The 15,135-nt window shown below is 35.6% G+C and overlaps 1 protein-coding gene across 2 annotated transcripts in view; it reads right to left on the reverse strand.

Annotated features, from left to right (window-relative positions):
* Window positions 1-691: 691 nt before the first annotated feature.
* c1qtnf12 (C1q and TNF related 12) overlaps window positions 692-15,135 on the reverse strand; it is a 40,062-nt gene continuing 25,618 nt past the window's right edge. For both annotated transcript variants that reach the window (XM_066690926.1, XM_066690927.1), the window contains 6 exons: window positions 13,215-13,326; window positions 11,414-11,595; window positions 9,772-9,880; window positions 8,542-8,635; window positions 5,340-5,418; window positions 692-4,948 (listed from right to left, as the gene is read on the reverse strand). In XM_066690926.1, the coding sequence (XP_066547023.1) occupies window positions 4,850-4,948; window positions 5,340-5,418; window positions 8,542-8,635; window positions 9,772-9,880; window positions 11,414-11,595; window positions 13,215-13,326 (675 nt within the window). In that variant the 3' untranslated portion in view covers window positions 692-4,849. The remainder of the gene's footprint in view (window positions 4,949-5,339; window positions 5,419-8,541; window positions 8,636-9,771; window positions 9,881-11,413; window positions 11,596-13,214; window positions 13,327-15,135) is intronic.

The raw sequence follows: 15,135 nt of genomic DNA on the forward strand, positions 1-15,135 counted from the left end.
AGCAACTTCCTCTGTAACCCTTCAATGTCTCAGAGCCTCCCATTTGCATGGCACATTTCCCACACTGATGGTTGCTTTCCAGTTTGAAAGAGAACAGAAAGGCTTTGAGGTAGTATTTGTGTCAAAGTATTTGCTTTATATCTCACAAATTGTAAATCCAATACTGGTCCCAGGTCTGTTAGTATAGGTTTGCAAAAGTATTTTTCTGCTTTATTGGGAAGGGTAAATGTACCCAAACTGAAGTAATCTGATCTTTTTTATTTTATTCAGTTCTAAACTTGCTGAAAAGCAGATAATAAAACATTGTGGAACCCAAACAAGCATCCATGACTGTCAAACACTTTCTGCTAAAAGGCTTTCAAGTCACAGTGGAATCTAGTGATGATGCCGATCACAGGGAACACAACACACTTATTAAAGGTATATGATCCTTTTAATAGGCTTGTTACACTGTGTCTTTCTGTGGGGTGAGAATGAGAATTGCAGTGGAAAGTAAATCGGATGACTCTTAGAATTTCCAGACATTTCTGCTAAGCTTTGAAGATCCTGTTTATAAGACTTAAAAATCTTTGGATTAATCAACACTGATTGATCGCAGTTCCTCTGAAATCTCTTGACCCATTACAACACCGCAAAGGACAACTTTTCTCCAGAGCTTTGACACAATAAGTGGTAGACAGTAGCGCTGAAATCAGATCATTGATTTATTAAATACAGTCAATCAGAATTACCAATTATATAATTGCCATGATACTAGAATTGATTGGTTTCCATGTATATTCCTCTGCATTAGTTATCTCAATATGTTGTTTTTCTTAAGATGTAAGTGCATGACTTTACAAATGAAACATGTTATGCAATTTACTTATTACTTAATTATTAACAAACATTGATCATTATATTTATCAATTAGATATCATTGCTAACTGAAACCTAATTCTTCATAGCAAATAGTGGTAAAGGTTGTTAAAAACATATTTACAGAGTTAAGGTTGCAAGTATATGCTTATCTGAACTCAAATTAATGATCTTGAATCTTTAGCTGGTACACACTAATGTGACACTGTTAAAAATACAAATATATAATTGATATGTAGCAATATTCATTAAAATAATTAATCAATTACATTGTTGGAAATTAAAGATACCAATACCTTTGTCTGTGACTGTGATCTAATGTAACCCAAAGAAGACTCTCCTGTAAGATTTTGTAAACAGATACGCCTTCATTGAACAAACTGTACAAATCAATACCATCATTATTACAGAAGCAATGACAAATTCCCTAAACAAAAATATATATATGTCAAAGGAGTATATTCATTATTTCATCCAAATTATGTATTATTTGAAAAAGAAAAGTGAATAAATTTCACCCAAGGGCATTCCATAGCAGTGTAAAACAACAGAACCTATCCTTTGGGTGAAATAAAACGCCAAAAATACATTTTAGAAAACTGGTGGCCAGACATTTGCCATGGTCTAATTTAATGGATGGCTGTGGATAGGAAAGCTAAGATATCATATACAGCTCCTCCATCACACAGTAAGACATTTCTGTAGGTCAGATAGAGAAAAGTACAAATAAAACATTCATATACATCCTTTATCCTTATTTACATAAATAATGTGCATAAAGTAAAGTATATGTTATTATTGGTAATATAAATAATCTGACATTTCTTGAGAGTGTTCAGAAGTTGTGAAAATTGGAAGACTTCTTAGGTAATCATTTAGCAGACGCATTTATGCAAGGCGACGTTTTTATACACTAACACACAATTTAGTACACATGCATAATCTTAGAAGGAGATTACTGCAAAAAATTAATTAAACTGACACAATAAACAATAGCTTTCTATGACAGAAACTGAGGTGGTAGAGAAATAAGTCTGAACTGTCAAATTGTGTTTTGCAGATGAAATTGTTACTAGTACATCAGATCCAACAGCTACTACATTTGTAAAGATGGTGTTTAGTATCTTGTATAATAATAGCCTTACTATAGTATAAAACCTCTGTCAACAGAGAGATTTCCAACGGCTTTGAAAACTGCCAGTTAAAAACCCCACTTAAGAATCCCATTGTGATCATTCAGTCTGAAGAAGTTCAGACGGACTTCTGAACTTCCTTTTCTAGTCACGGATCTTGAAAAGGATGTATTTTCATTAACGGTTTCCTTAATTTAAACTTAACCTTAAATGTATATGTTAATCCTGTATATTTTTTACTTACCTAATATTATCAATCATTTGTGTATTCTTGAGCTTTTTAATTGTTTTTTGTTATAATTATTACTTATTGTTGTTTATTCTGTATGTAATGCGCTTTGAGCTACACTGAGTGTGAAACTATACATAAAGATGCATTTTTATTATTTTTACAGAACAGAATTACTGCTTTGAATATTTTTTAATTAAAATGTAAATGTTAGACACCTATAGAAACATATGAAATGTGTCATTATTAATTAAACTAATTAATATTAATAAAAATGGTAGAATACTATGGACATAACAGTAGTTATAAATTAGGCAGTTCTGTGAAAACTGCAACATTAGGTTTGATCAACATATTGGCTACATAGAATTCTGAAATAATTAAATATATTTTATAAATACAATACAATCAGCATACAAGTGTTTATAATTATATTCATTTTATATGATCTCTGACAGGATCTCTCTCAGTGTGTTTAACTGTTATTGCAAGCATATATGTTTCTATTATTTTGATCTTCCATACACTTTAAAAAATATATTTTTACAATATCAGGGTACAGGTTTGCATCACTAGATTAAAGATACTGAAAAGTACTTATTGATTTTTAATTAGGATTAACATTAATCAGCATTTGTTTATGGAAAACCAAGTTATCATTTAGAGTTATCTTCAATTTTATTTCAAGATATGTTTAGATATTTAAATATGTCTGTAAATGTATTTAAGATATCTTTAAATATTTAGAGATATCTTTAAATATTTAAGGATATCTTGAAATGAATTAGAGATATCATTTCATTTCAGATATCTTTAAATGTTTTGAAGATATTTTCCAATGCACATTAATTTCAGATATCTGTAAATGGAGTTAAATGAGATATCTCAGATTCATTTAGAGATATCTGTAAAGTAGCTATATCACATTTGGGAGCTCTAGTTTTAATGGTTAAAATATTTTTAAAACGTCTCAATGAAGACGCACCCGAACTGCCTGAGTATGATGAAGAATACAAATGCTACATCATATTACTGAATTTTTGTGTTAAGAATGATTTGGTCAAGAAATGTTGTTCAGTTGATGTGTAATAGATGCAGCAAACACTCATTAACACACACACAATCACACAACCAAGACATTTAGGATTATTTGTTCATCTTCAATAGATATTCATCATAGAATATTTTTTATTGACACGAGTGTAAAGAGAAGAAGGGAGAATATGAGGTATTTAGCAAGTGTGTTTTATGAATAGGTGTTGTATGAGTAAACCAATATGTTTGAAGGTACCCTTACGACACATACAAATGTATCGGACTTCATGTTCTTAATGTTCATATTCTTCTACTCCTACTAGTTCATTCTTGTCTGGCAACCAGGTTTTTGCTTTTAATTCCAGTTCAGAAAAGAGATTAGTGGCAAATGGTTACATCTGTTGACTAAATTATGCTTATTATTCATTATTACCCTCATGAAAGTTTCCCCTCAGTACATGTGTATGTGTTTGTATTTTTATTTGTATTCTTTCCATGGAAAAGCAGTTGCACTTCCTACTGATTCTGGCATTGTGTATAAAAGTTTTCCACATCTTTATGTGGTGATTTTTCTACTATAATAGATAATGTACACGTTAACATGTTATTAGTATTGTTGTCAATGAGGAGCAGGTGGAAATGTCAAGGTTAATTTATTTTACCATTTCATCCCGTCAATTGCAGAATCTAATTCCAATACTGGATGTTGGATTTTTACTTGACAGAGGATTCTCCTTTCTACCGAATGCAAACCCACCAGCAAGTACTTGTGTTTTGATTTGGTAGATGGGTTCATCTGGTCCAGCCCACAGTTGAGGAAGAGTGATTATGACATAAATAACAACATTACTTTTATAGATGAAGTAGAAGTCAAAGGAGGAATGCACTTACATACAAGACACACCTCCCAGTCCTCTAACACTCAACATATTGGCTATATGCTTGATTAACCCATTTGAAACCTGTTTTAAATATGCATGTATTCTCTCAGTCAGAAAATAGCAAAATGTGCTCATCGTTTGTTAATTATAAAATAAATCAATGTTTTAAGGAAAATGAAGGAATCATACAAATTGTCAAGAAGATATAACAGGATATAACACGAACAATCTGGGGAGTTTATGCATTTCAAACAAATATACCATTGGCCAACAGTGTGATGGAAATCACAAATATATAATCAAAGGTAAAAGGTCTCCATATATCCTCCACAAGTGGTGAACAACCTTCTGAACAAATAGTATTATTTTTGAAAGATAGAAGAAATTAGGTTCAAATAGTCTTGCCTGCAGACATAACTGAAATGTAAATCATTTCCAATGATCTGCAGTCATCGAAGCTGGAGGCATGCTGTGTAGATGAATGCCAGATCGACACAGTGCTTCTCTGTTGTCTGCAGTTCTTTTAAAAATAAATTCTTCTTTTACTGTTCTGCCAAAACTAGTAAAATGAAAGCATTAAGTCAATGTAAAGAAAATCCCCAAATCAATTCTCTGTCATGCTCTCCTGCTCTCATCATGGGTTTGCGCAGATCGTTTCTTTACATTATAATGTCTGAACGATGAGAATTTATTAAGGAGCCAGGGTTGATATGCTACAAGCCCAGGAGCATGCCCATGAAATCTGAGCCACTCTGTATTGTGACGGACGCCCCGGCTGCGTTGTCCACGAATATAGAAGTGTACTGTCCCGCCTGTGGAACGGAGAATGGAAGGGATTTTAGATGATTGTAAAGGAGAACAACAGCTTTTTGTTTAATATACTAATAATAATATTAATGTTACTATTTTCTGAAACTATGAACAATTAAGCAAATTGACCAATTAAGACACCAGAGTGCATTTTATTCCAGAACCACAAGTTTGTCTTGAGAAGCTTGTTCCTCATGTGTTGTCTTCATGGGAATCAACTTATGACAATATGACAATGGGAACAATGTAGAATATATTTGGCATTTTAATCAAAGGCATGATGGGTTATTTTAGCAGAGGCCTTTATACAGTGCTTTATTCAACATCACTTTACGAAATTCAAGCACACATTGCAGTGATTTGTTCTTGATCTTTTTATATCGTGTCTCTTACCTGCAGTTCCAGTAATCCATGGACATACACTGTGAATATCTTACTGTTGCTTTCAAACCCAACTATCATCTCTAAGGACCTAGACAGGATAAACAAACACATTACAACAATATTTTTTTTAACATACATATATTATGCAATATTTCACCACTTTTTTACTCCTCAGTGTGTGGCTACAAACTTAAAATCGTATACAGAATAATGTGACTTGCTTGAATTGCAGTTTGCATGCCTTTCTTTCAGCATGTCTTCAACGAGGTTCAATTATCTGGTGTTTTCATTCTGCAATAGATAACAACCCCAATCCACACAGCCCATCCCGATTCATAAAATTCCTCAGATAGTTTTTTGAGTTTGAGTTTTCAGAATGACCTCTGTACTGTTGCCAGTCAGAGGTTTGGTTAAAAAATTAAAAAAGCTCACATTTGGAAAACTGGCAGTGATGGTGTGTTTTTTTTTTGTCTTTTTACAATTATTTTTTTTTAGGTGTCCATTTTCAATCACAACCTCAAAAACAGCTGATGTCCAGGGAAACTGAGGGGGATATCTTTCTGCAGGTCTTCTGGGCTCCTCAAACAGCGAGCAAGTGAGCAAGTCATGAAAGAACAAGTGTGTGATCTTATGCATGTACAGTATTATTGTACTATACTATAATACTGTACCGCATATAGCCTAATATGATGATACAGGCTAATTCTATAACCAAAAGAATAATGCATTGATAATATAACATTTATATTTCCATGACTGGGTAGAGAAGGGTGTGGTCAGAGAGAGGATAGGGAGAGAGCTCTTCACCCAGGGCCATGGGGGTGGAAGATGGTGGCCAATGGGTATCGTGCCCCTGACTGCAAACCAGAGAGCTGGAGAAATGGGTGGGTTAGAGTCGGCAATCGGCACAGCCAGACAGGCCTGGGTCCCCATGGGAGTCGCATTGCGAGGGGGTCCAGCTTCCAGCTAAGGACTTTCTTTATAAAATACTGAATGCAATGGGAAGGGATTTAAAGGGCCCCTCCGATGCATCACATCTTTCAACCTGTATCAGAAGTATTCTGCCTTACCTCAGGCTTTTAATTGGATAGTTCTTGAACTACTCCTCAGCTCCATTATCTAATCCATTATCCAAAGCTTATTGCTGAATACAACCAACTGAGAGCTTTGCGATGCCTTTATTTTGAAGGAAAACACCCATATTTCAACACATTGGCCAGAACCGTGTGATTTTAAAATATTTGTTTTACGTTGGCCAAAAAACATCAGTTATGACAGTGTTGGAATTTTACATCTGTGGATATTATCCACCAAAAAGCTTATGCTGAAGGAGGACCTGGGGTTCCTGTCAGGACCCTGGCCTCCGAGATGCAAAGAGGGATCGTGCGGAAATGCGTTGTTGATAACACTCAACTGGAAGAGAAGGTCTGGCGAGTAAACGGTGAGTGAGTGGCTCTGTTGCTCAGAGTCTCTTCTGCATGGGTAGACCCCAGGCATGCCACACAGAACTGAGGGTCCCGCACTGGCAGCTCGGCATGACGTCCCCCACCACGATGGAATCCCAACGTCTTGGAAGACGAGTGGGAACGGTGAGTGTAATCAACATCGACAGCCTCTCCATCTCATCGATGGAAAAGATCATTATCGTGACAAAAGCATTGTGAAAAAATCTCGTTTCTCAACGGACGAGCATGTGAACAGCAGTACAGACAATGTTGATTTGAGAACTCTGAAGATAATTAATCAGTTCTGGAGATCTATCGAGGATTCTCTAGAAAGTGTTGAGTGTCCGGCTTACTTCCCAACAAAAATGCCCTAAATCTAGAGATCTCTGCAAATCACTAGATTTGACACCACAGATGTTTAGAAGGGGAAAATGCATTAGTAGAAATGACACTAATGTCTCTGCAAGCAATTCCCTACACATTTGCTACATTCGCTATAGAAATTATTATTTAATTGGCCCCTGGTTAGAATTTTACACAGGAAATGGCTAAACAGTTCCACAGAAGGTAAAACACACAGCAATTTTTACAGGCATAAGTACTTGCAAAAGTCAGCTGGTACTATAATGCATGTCATAAGGTTTTGCAATTCATTATGTTTTGAAAAGAAGATTTACATATAAAATTAGTTTCAGATATGCAAGTAAAGTTGCCACACAAGCTTCTCACAACATTGCAGAGTGCGTATGAGGCTGTGGTTTGGTTGTGTCAGTTGTAATGTGAACACAATGTTACAATGCTGGTGGTTTGATTCTGTCTGACAATACTGTAGCAATGTTACCAACACAAAAGATTGTTCAGTTTGTTCCCATTTAAATTATGGGATTTTAAGAACATTCGAATTTTACATAATTTACTGAATTGTTTATTTTGTATTATTTTGTATATTCCACATTACTTTTGCAACATTAAATACTGAAATGTAGATTTGTGTCAGGTTTACAAAAACATAAAAAAATGTTGCAACACCACCCTGTTTTCTGGGAATATTAAACATCAGCTAAATTAAAATGAATTAAGGAATAAATTAGTAAATTAATTGATTGATTACTGTTTAAAAAAGGAAGTTTGTCCAAATGCTGCATCTTGTTTGTAAGCTTTCTAGTGTTCTTAATGTTGATGTAATTAAGTGTATTGTTCTTCTTTCACGATTTTCTTTCAATTATATTGTTACTGTCTTTATATTGATGTTGATTACAATGTAATAGCTTAGTTCATATTTACTACTTTCTTTATCTTAGTGGGGTACTTCATTGTTTTTGATGTTGGATATTTTCTTTCGGTTTCTCAGTCTGCACAATCAGTATAAAGGACATGTGTTTATGGGGTGTAACAGGTGTTTGGTGATGGCATCTGCTGCCTGGGATTAAACTGACAACCAATAATGGGTGAAAATCTATTATGTGTTCAGTCATCCAGAGTTTCAAGTCACGAACCACATGCAGCTACAATAGTAATAAATGTGTAAAGTAACTCATGTGTGCGTTAATTGTCTTTGTAAATATTATGCTCGTTAGAAAGAACATAAGAAAGTTTACAAACGAGAGGAGGCCATTCGACCCATTGTGTTAATTTTATTTGTGTGACTAGATATCAACAAGGTATAGTCAATATTAATCGGTTAAAACCCCAACCCCTGGGTTGGAAAATGTTTTACAAAAATTCAAAGACTATCATGAAAATATAAAAGTGATCCAATGACTCACGTATATCGGTGGCAGAGGGACTCGATACAGATCAGGACTCGCATGTTGTCTCTCGCTCTCAGTTGGGTCTTGCTTTTCTTCACTTCACTGTGGTCTGCACAAGACACGGAACAACATAAGAGAACATCGGATCAACGAAATTACCTTTCCAGACAACCTTGTGGTAAACAGTGTTGTCACCTATTGTACATTTCTTCTAACAAAGGCTTATCTGGCACATCCAAAAATTCTTCTTTGCATATCAATAGGGATATCATTGTTATATTTATTATGTTTTGTATTAGTGTGAGTGCTAAAATGTATATTTTACAGCAAGAACTGCTTCAACGGGACATGTTCTGCCCTGTAAACAGTGTAAACTTAGACAAAGAGCATTGATTTCCTGCATTCATTTTTTTCTCATGAGTCTCATGAGTCTTTTCCCACATCCGTTGGCGGCACAGGAGCTTAGCGAAATTGTACACGCTGGGTCCCCAGAGATGATCCCACTGGCTCTGTGTCTTTTCTGAGCTCCTTCATAAGATGGATGGAGCCCAAAAACTCTGACGAGCTTTTCTACAGATGCTGTAGGATTTAATGACTAACAAAATGATGTGTCATTTTGGTCACGGTCTACTTTTCATAGTTAATCAGAACTTTTTACCTCCTCTGTCAGAAGAAGTGGGAAATTGTCAGTTTGCAGAAACAGGTGATGACAAAAATGGCCAGTGTATAAAACATACTAAATAAATTAACCTGCTTTGAGAATTAAAATCACAAGCTGTAACAGAAAAACTGTTAAAGGTTTAAACACAGAAGAGAGCTGTTCCAAAGTCCCAGAGTTACAGTGGAAAATTATCATATGTGTCAGTTTCTGTGAAACGTGGAAAAGTGTCAGCACTAAAATAAAGTGTATAATTTAAAATAAACAAAAACGTGCCAGTTAAATTGTCAAAATCCTGCGAAAAGAAATAGATAACCACCGGGGCTGTTACATTTAAATACATCAACAGTGGTGGCCATAACTGTCCTTCATTATTAGGTGATGTTTTCTTATCACTCAGTAGTGAGAACTAAATTACTACATTGTTATACAAGGCTGGGGGATTTCTAACTGCTATTTCATTCAATTCACATAACGGGGGCACTTCACTCAGGTACACCAATAAGAGCCATATTGTTAAAGAGTTCAGTACTTGTTATTGTGTATTCATTGGCAGACGCCCTTATCCAGTACTTATCTATACTTACCAATGTGAACATTGGCGGAAAACTGGTAGATCCCAGTCATTGAGGCTGTAAATCGACCGGTCAGCAGGTCCATCCCAGAGCCTCTGATAAAAGCTCCTTTCGCAGGCGGCTGCCGAGACAATCAAGGAACCCATGTGTGTTCGCAATACATCCAAAAAATTAAGAAATGTGAGATCTTATTATGAGTCTAACCTAAAAGTCAGTGGATATGTGAACAATGTCTAACCAGGAAAGATATGGACTGTATTCGAATAAGCAGCTGGTGATGGGAATACGTTTTAAAAAGGAGTTAAAAAGAAATTCAAATTCTATTCCAGAGAAAATGATTTGATTGATTGCTAAAGGATAATAATTAAATTAGACAATAAGACGATAAGCGATTTTGAGTGATTGCCAAGCATCTGCCTGACACTGCCTCTGCAGACGCCATGATTAAAGAAAAGAGTTGACATAATGTTGCAGAAGAATCCTACTGGCATCAAACAACATCATCTGTGTGTGTGATATTGATTTTCTCCTCTTTTTTCACGGTTAGATGTAGCCCCGCATGGTTGTCAAACACATTTTTATTGATTTATGCAAGCCCCTTATTCCCCCACCATTTTGTCAGGATTTCCCATTTACATTTAGTTTTGGTTGTCGTCTCTTATTCAAAGGGAAACGAATTCCACAGGAAAATAAGTTACTCCACTGCAGCAAATTAATTGAAACATTCTCAATTAATACCCACTATACTCTCTCTAGTCATGAAACACTGTCTTGTGTGTATTGCTCAATGTATCATTTGAAACATTGCTCTAAATACATTTCCTTTAAAATTGTCTTTTCTTCTTTTGTTCTTACATTTATGTAACTGTGGAAATGGATGGTTTCCAAGCACTGGATCAATCTGGCCTGAATTCTGTTTTCACAAACTTCTAAACAAGTTGGACAAATTACAAACTTTAAAGGGAAAATGTATTTCACTGGATGACTTCACTGTCAATAATCTGTGGTATTTTTAATTGCTCAGAACGTGTGTTTGGTTCTGTTTGGTGCTAGAGGTGTTTTCTTCACATGACAGAACATTGCTATAAAGGTGTGGTTTTGTTTGTAGTACACAATGTTGTTGCAACATTGCAGGAACGTTAGTTATATAAATGTTTTTGAAGTTTAACATTTTACATATATTATATTAACATACATGTATTATTTATATTATTATTATACATATTATTTATTTATTTTTATTAGTAGTGGAAATATGTGATAAATACCTGTCTGTAATAGCTGTTATATAATCAATATTTTCCGTTTTTATCATTATGTAACATCTAAGATTGTTTTAAAAACGTAAGTGTAGATTTATGTTGTCCCTGTGTCATTTCACAATATTGTCACAAGTGCATGATAACATCAATGGCTGCGCAGATGTTGTGCTCATGTTAAAACATTCTGTTTTCTCTGACAAAATATCGAACACAATGTATCTGATTTATGTTTTCCCAATGCAATTTCAAAGAGACACACTGTTGGGACAATGCAGTCACCAGGTTACATTGCTTGGGTTTGGACTAATTGGACTGATGTTTCCTATCAAAGAACGTGTGTGTCAAGTGTATCCAGTGAGCTCTGTTACATTGGCATCCAATTCCATACTTACAGTCTGAAAGATCTGCAATTCAACCAGTGTTTTCTTGTCCACAGTGATGGGTCCTTTCAGTTTGCAGTGGAAAGCTTCTTCTATTCTTCTGTAGGAGGTGATGCCATCAAGCAGGATGAGAGGAGGGGGTGTGGGGCAGGGGCTGGACTGGCAGTCTGTGGACGCCCGTCTCTCTGTGGCTTCTGAGAACAACACGACAGGAAGGGAAAAAAAGGTCACTAATGTCAGAGGAGATTTTGGTTCATCTGAGTTATGTAGGCTGTAGGCCACACCCAGCTAACACACAGCATTGCCACAACGTTATATAATGTAAATTACATTGCTACAACGTTGTGACAACGTTGTATGTTAGCAGGGCAGGCACACAAGCAAGTTTAATCTGTTATGTTGCTGCCAATTCAAACAGACAGGAGTATGCAGCAGCATGTTTTTAATTGGAAATTGGTTGCACGTTTATTTTTAAAACCTGATTTATGTAACTGAAAGATTGATCTATTTATGTTTTTTATAGAAAAGGGATACAGGATACATTTTATACCAACCCTTTGGAATGTTTACCATGTGATCTGAAGGAAGTTTTCTTTAATTTAACTTTTGTTACCAAAATGTATTTGGACCCAATTGAAAATCATTACTGAAAGTCAGTAATTGAGCTACAATAAAGCACCACCGCATTTTCTACAATCTATTTGATCATTTGAGAACTGCTCATCTGCCAACTTAAGAAAGGTTTAATTTTTTTACGTATTATTATTTCATAATGATTACATATTATCTTAACTTCTGGAAACCTTTTGGCTTGTAAGACATGTATTAGTGCTGAAGGAGGCTTTACAACATATTAATACACATGTGCCTTATTAATTATTGCTAATTCAGTATTAATAAGGTTTACTCCTCCTATTCTGCAGTCTCAATATTATCAATATCTCAGCAATAAAATAACCATTCAAAGCAATTGGTTTATGAAGAAAATGTTCTCTAGGCACACATACACAAGTTGTTGGTCATCAATAAAACCGTTTGTAGATCCTATTCTGAAGTGAAGGCAACATTTAGATGAGTTAAGAACTTACTAGCAGGGTATAGGTGTTAATCTTGGTGAGGAAATTGATGATAAAAATGTCCATCAACAAATTTTCATTTTATTTTATTAGATTTTTGTCAATGGTTAAAAGCGTTGACAAAATCCATCCATAATTAAAGGTCTTTTGTGTTATTATTGATGTAAATAAGACAAGAAGAAATCAAAAGTGTGACTAAAACTCAGAGGGAAATTAAATGACCTGTCTGTCAGATAGAGTGCAGTCCCAGGCATGAGTTAACATTGCTGCCCACTGCACGGCGCAATGCATGCTGAGAAATGGTAGAACACAATACAATCTAGTCGGGGCACAGAGAGGAGGGGAAGCTACTACAGAAGAATGTACATTTTGTGATTGTGCATCAATATAATTTTACTTTTCTATTATTATTATCATTAGCTATTATATTATTATACAGTAATATGATTTTTTTTTTTACCATGGCTATGGGCAGCAGTAGCAAACCATTGCAATTAGGGGCTGATTCATATTAAGTTTTGGCTAGTAAGGATGTGAAAAATATGTTGTTTTAGCACCAGCAAGCAGTGCATTATAGTCACCAGTCCAGACAAAACAATTCTAAGCTCTGGCTTTTCTGACAAATGTCTGACATCCTGAAAACAATCACTGTGTTTGATTTGATTGAAGGTTTACTGCAACACAAAGACACAATATAAAATGTGTGCAAGAGCTACGATAACATACAGGTTTCCTACCTTTGATCATATGTCTGAACTCCTTGAGCAAAACCTCCTGAGTCACTTCAGCTCCTGGAGCTCCAGGTTGTCCTGGTGGCCCTGGGGGTCCAGGAGGTCCGGGGGGTCCGGGCTGAAGGAGAAACATAAACAAAATATAAGTAAAGTATGCAGGAATACAGAATCCATCCTAAATTAACCCCCCAATCTGCAACAAGGCCTGTCCTCGTCCATAAAGCATTAAAACATTGGCTGCTGATCTACTACGAATCCTACAAAGTTGCCTAGAAACATTCAGGGCAGGAAGCCTCTGTAGTCCAGCATCACAAACCTGTTTAGAAGTATTTCAACGTGTTGTGATTGGGATCTCATATAGGAAACAAATATCACAGAAAATATGCTGTATGTTTTTATTAATATCTTACACAAAATATTTATTGAAATACATATTTGAACTAAATGGCATGAAAATAAATGTCAGTGAACATCGACCTACATTGTATGCATATAAATACATGTTCATCTGTGCCTAAAATATATTTCAATATAGATTTGATAAATGGCATCTGATATGGATGCTCCCAGTCGAATGGACTGAGAATTTTCTCGCAACATTCGCATCCTTAGCGGATGTACATTAAGATAGTCAAATCCCCATGAAGTGTCTACTGTTCTGGTTAAAGAAAAATACTCCTTTTAACTTGTCAGTGCATGGCATAACTCTGTATTGGCGGCTTTTTTATGGTACAGAACATTCTTGTTACATTTGTGATGCCCTGAATTTTATTTAAGCAGCATCTGCCCACCTCTAGATGCAGGATGGTTCATTTTCAGATTATTTAACTGTGCTTTTACACTTAGAATTGTTGTATCTGCACATGTACTGAATTTACAAACTACACCAGTGACTAAGGCCTGGTTCAAATCAAAATGTTGGCTCGTCAGTCTCAAATTCATGAAAATGATGACACCAGGAATCTGGAGACAATAATTGAATAATTCTTGGTGTCATCAATTCATCATCATGAATTTGAGACAGTGACTAGAAAACAAACACAACTTTATTTGATACTGTTTGACTACTGTTTACTGGGAAGCACAGTGAGTGGCAGCGCTAGGAACATGTGCAACGAGAACTGAAAGCATTGTGCTTCGTGCCCCTTCTGTGAAATGACATACACTGTAGGTCACCATAACCAGTTCTTACACTGAGCCCAATTACATCTTTCTGACAGTGGATTGGTGGAGCCCCAAATCTTTATAAATGGTTTTGAACCCTTTACTATGCTGAAGAGCATCAATAACTGCTTTTCTGAGTTCCTCGTAGATTTATTTTGATCTATCAATGAGTAAAGATTTCCACACACCTGTACTGTGAAGATCAAACTCACAAAATCTTTATAGAGGGTGTGCCTCCCAACGTCATCCCTGTAGAGCTACCTAATAATTTAAACACCTGATTATAATTATCAGGTGTTTAATTTATTTATTTGAGCTAAGATCCCCTCCAGACCACTGTACTCCTCCAGTGCCAGAAGACTAACTCTACCTCCTCTCCACTCTCCTTCCTCCAGAGCCGCTCTTTCTCCTCCCTGGCCCCTAAATGGTGGAACGACCTGCCCACTGAAGTCAAAACAGGAGAGTCCTTGACCTCATTCCGACGCTTACTCAAGACACATCTTTTCCGACAGTACTTATAATATTAGTCCTTTTATCCCCGCTAGATAGCACTTCACAGTTTTATTATGCTTCTTGTATTATTGATTGTTTTCCTCCTTGCTCCCTTTCCCGTAGCCCTTGACTGTGACCCTACATCTTGACAACACTTAGCTTTCACGGTCCAGGATGTACTGTAGGACCTCACTTGTGTAAATTGAAAATTGGAATTTGTAAAATGTATTTTGAATTACTATGTTTTAGTAAAATTGAATTTGTAATGATT

This window comes from Amia ocellicauda, chromosome 18 (assembly GCF_036373705.1).
Source record: "Amia ocellicauda isolate fAmiCal2 chromosome 18, fAmiCal2.hap1, whole genome shotgun sequence".
In the NCBI taxonomy this organism is placed as follows: domain Eukaryota; kingdom Metazoa; phylum Chordata; class Actinopteri; order Amiiformes; family Amiidae; genus Amia; species Amia ocellicauda.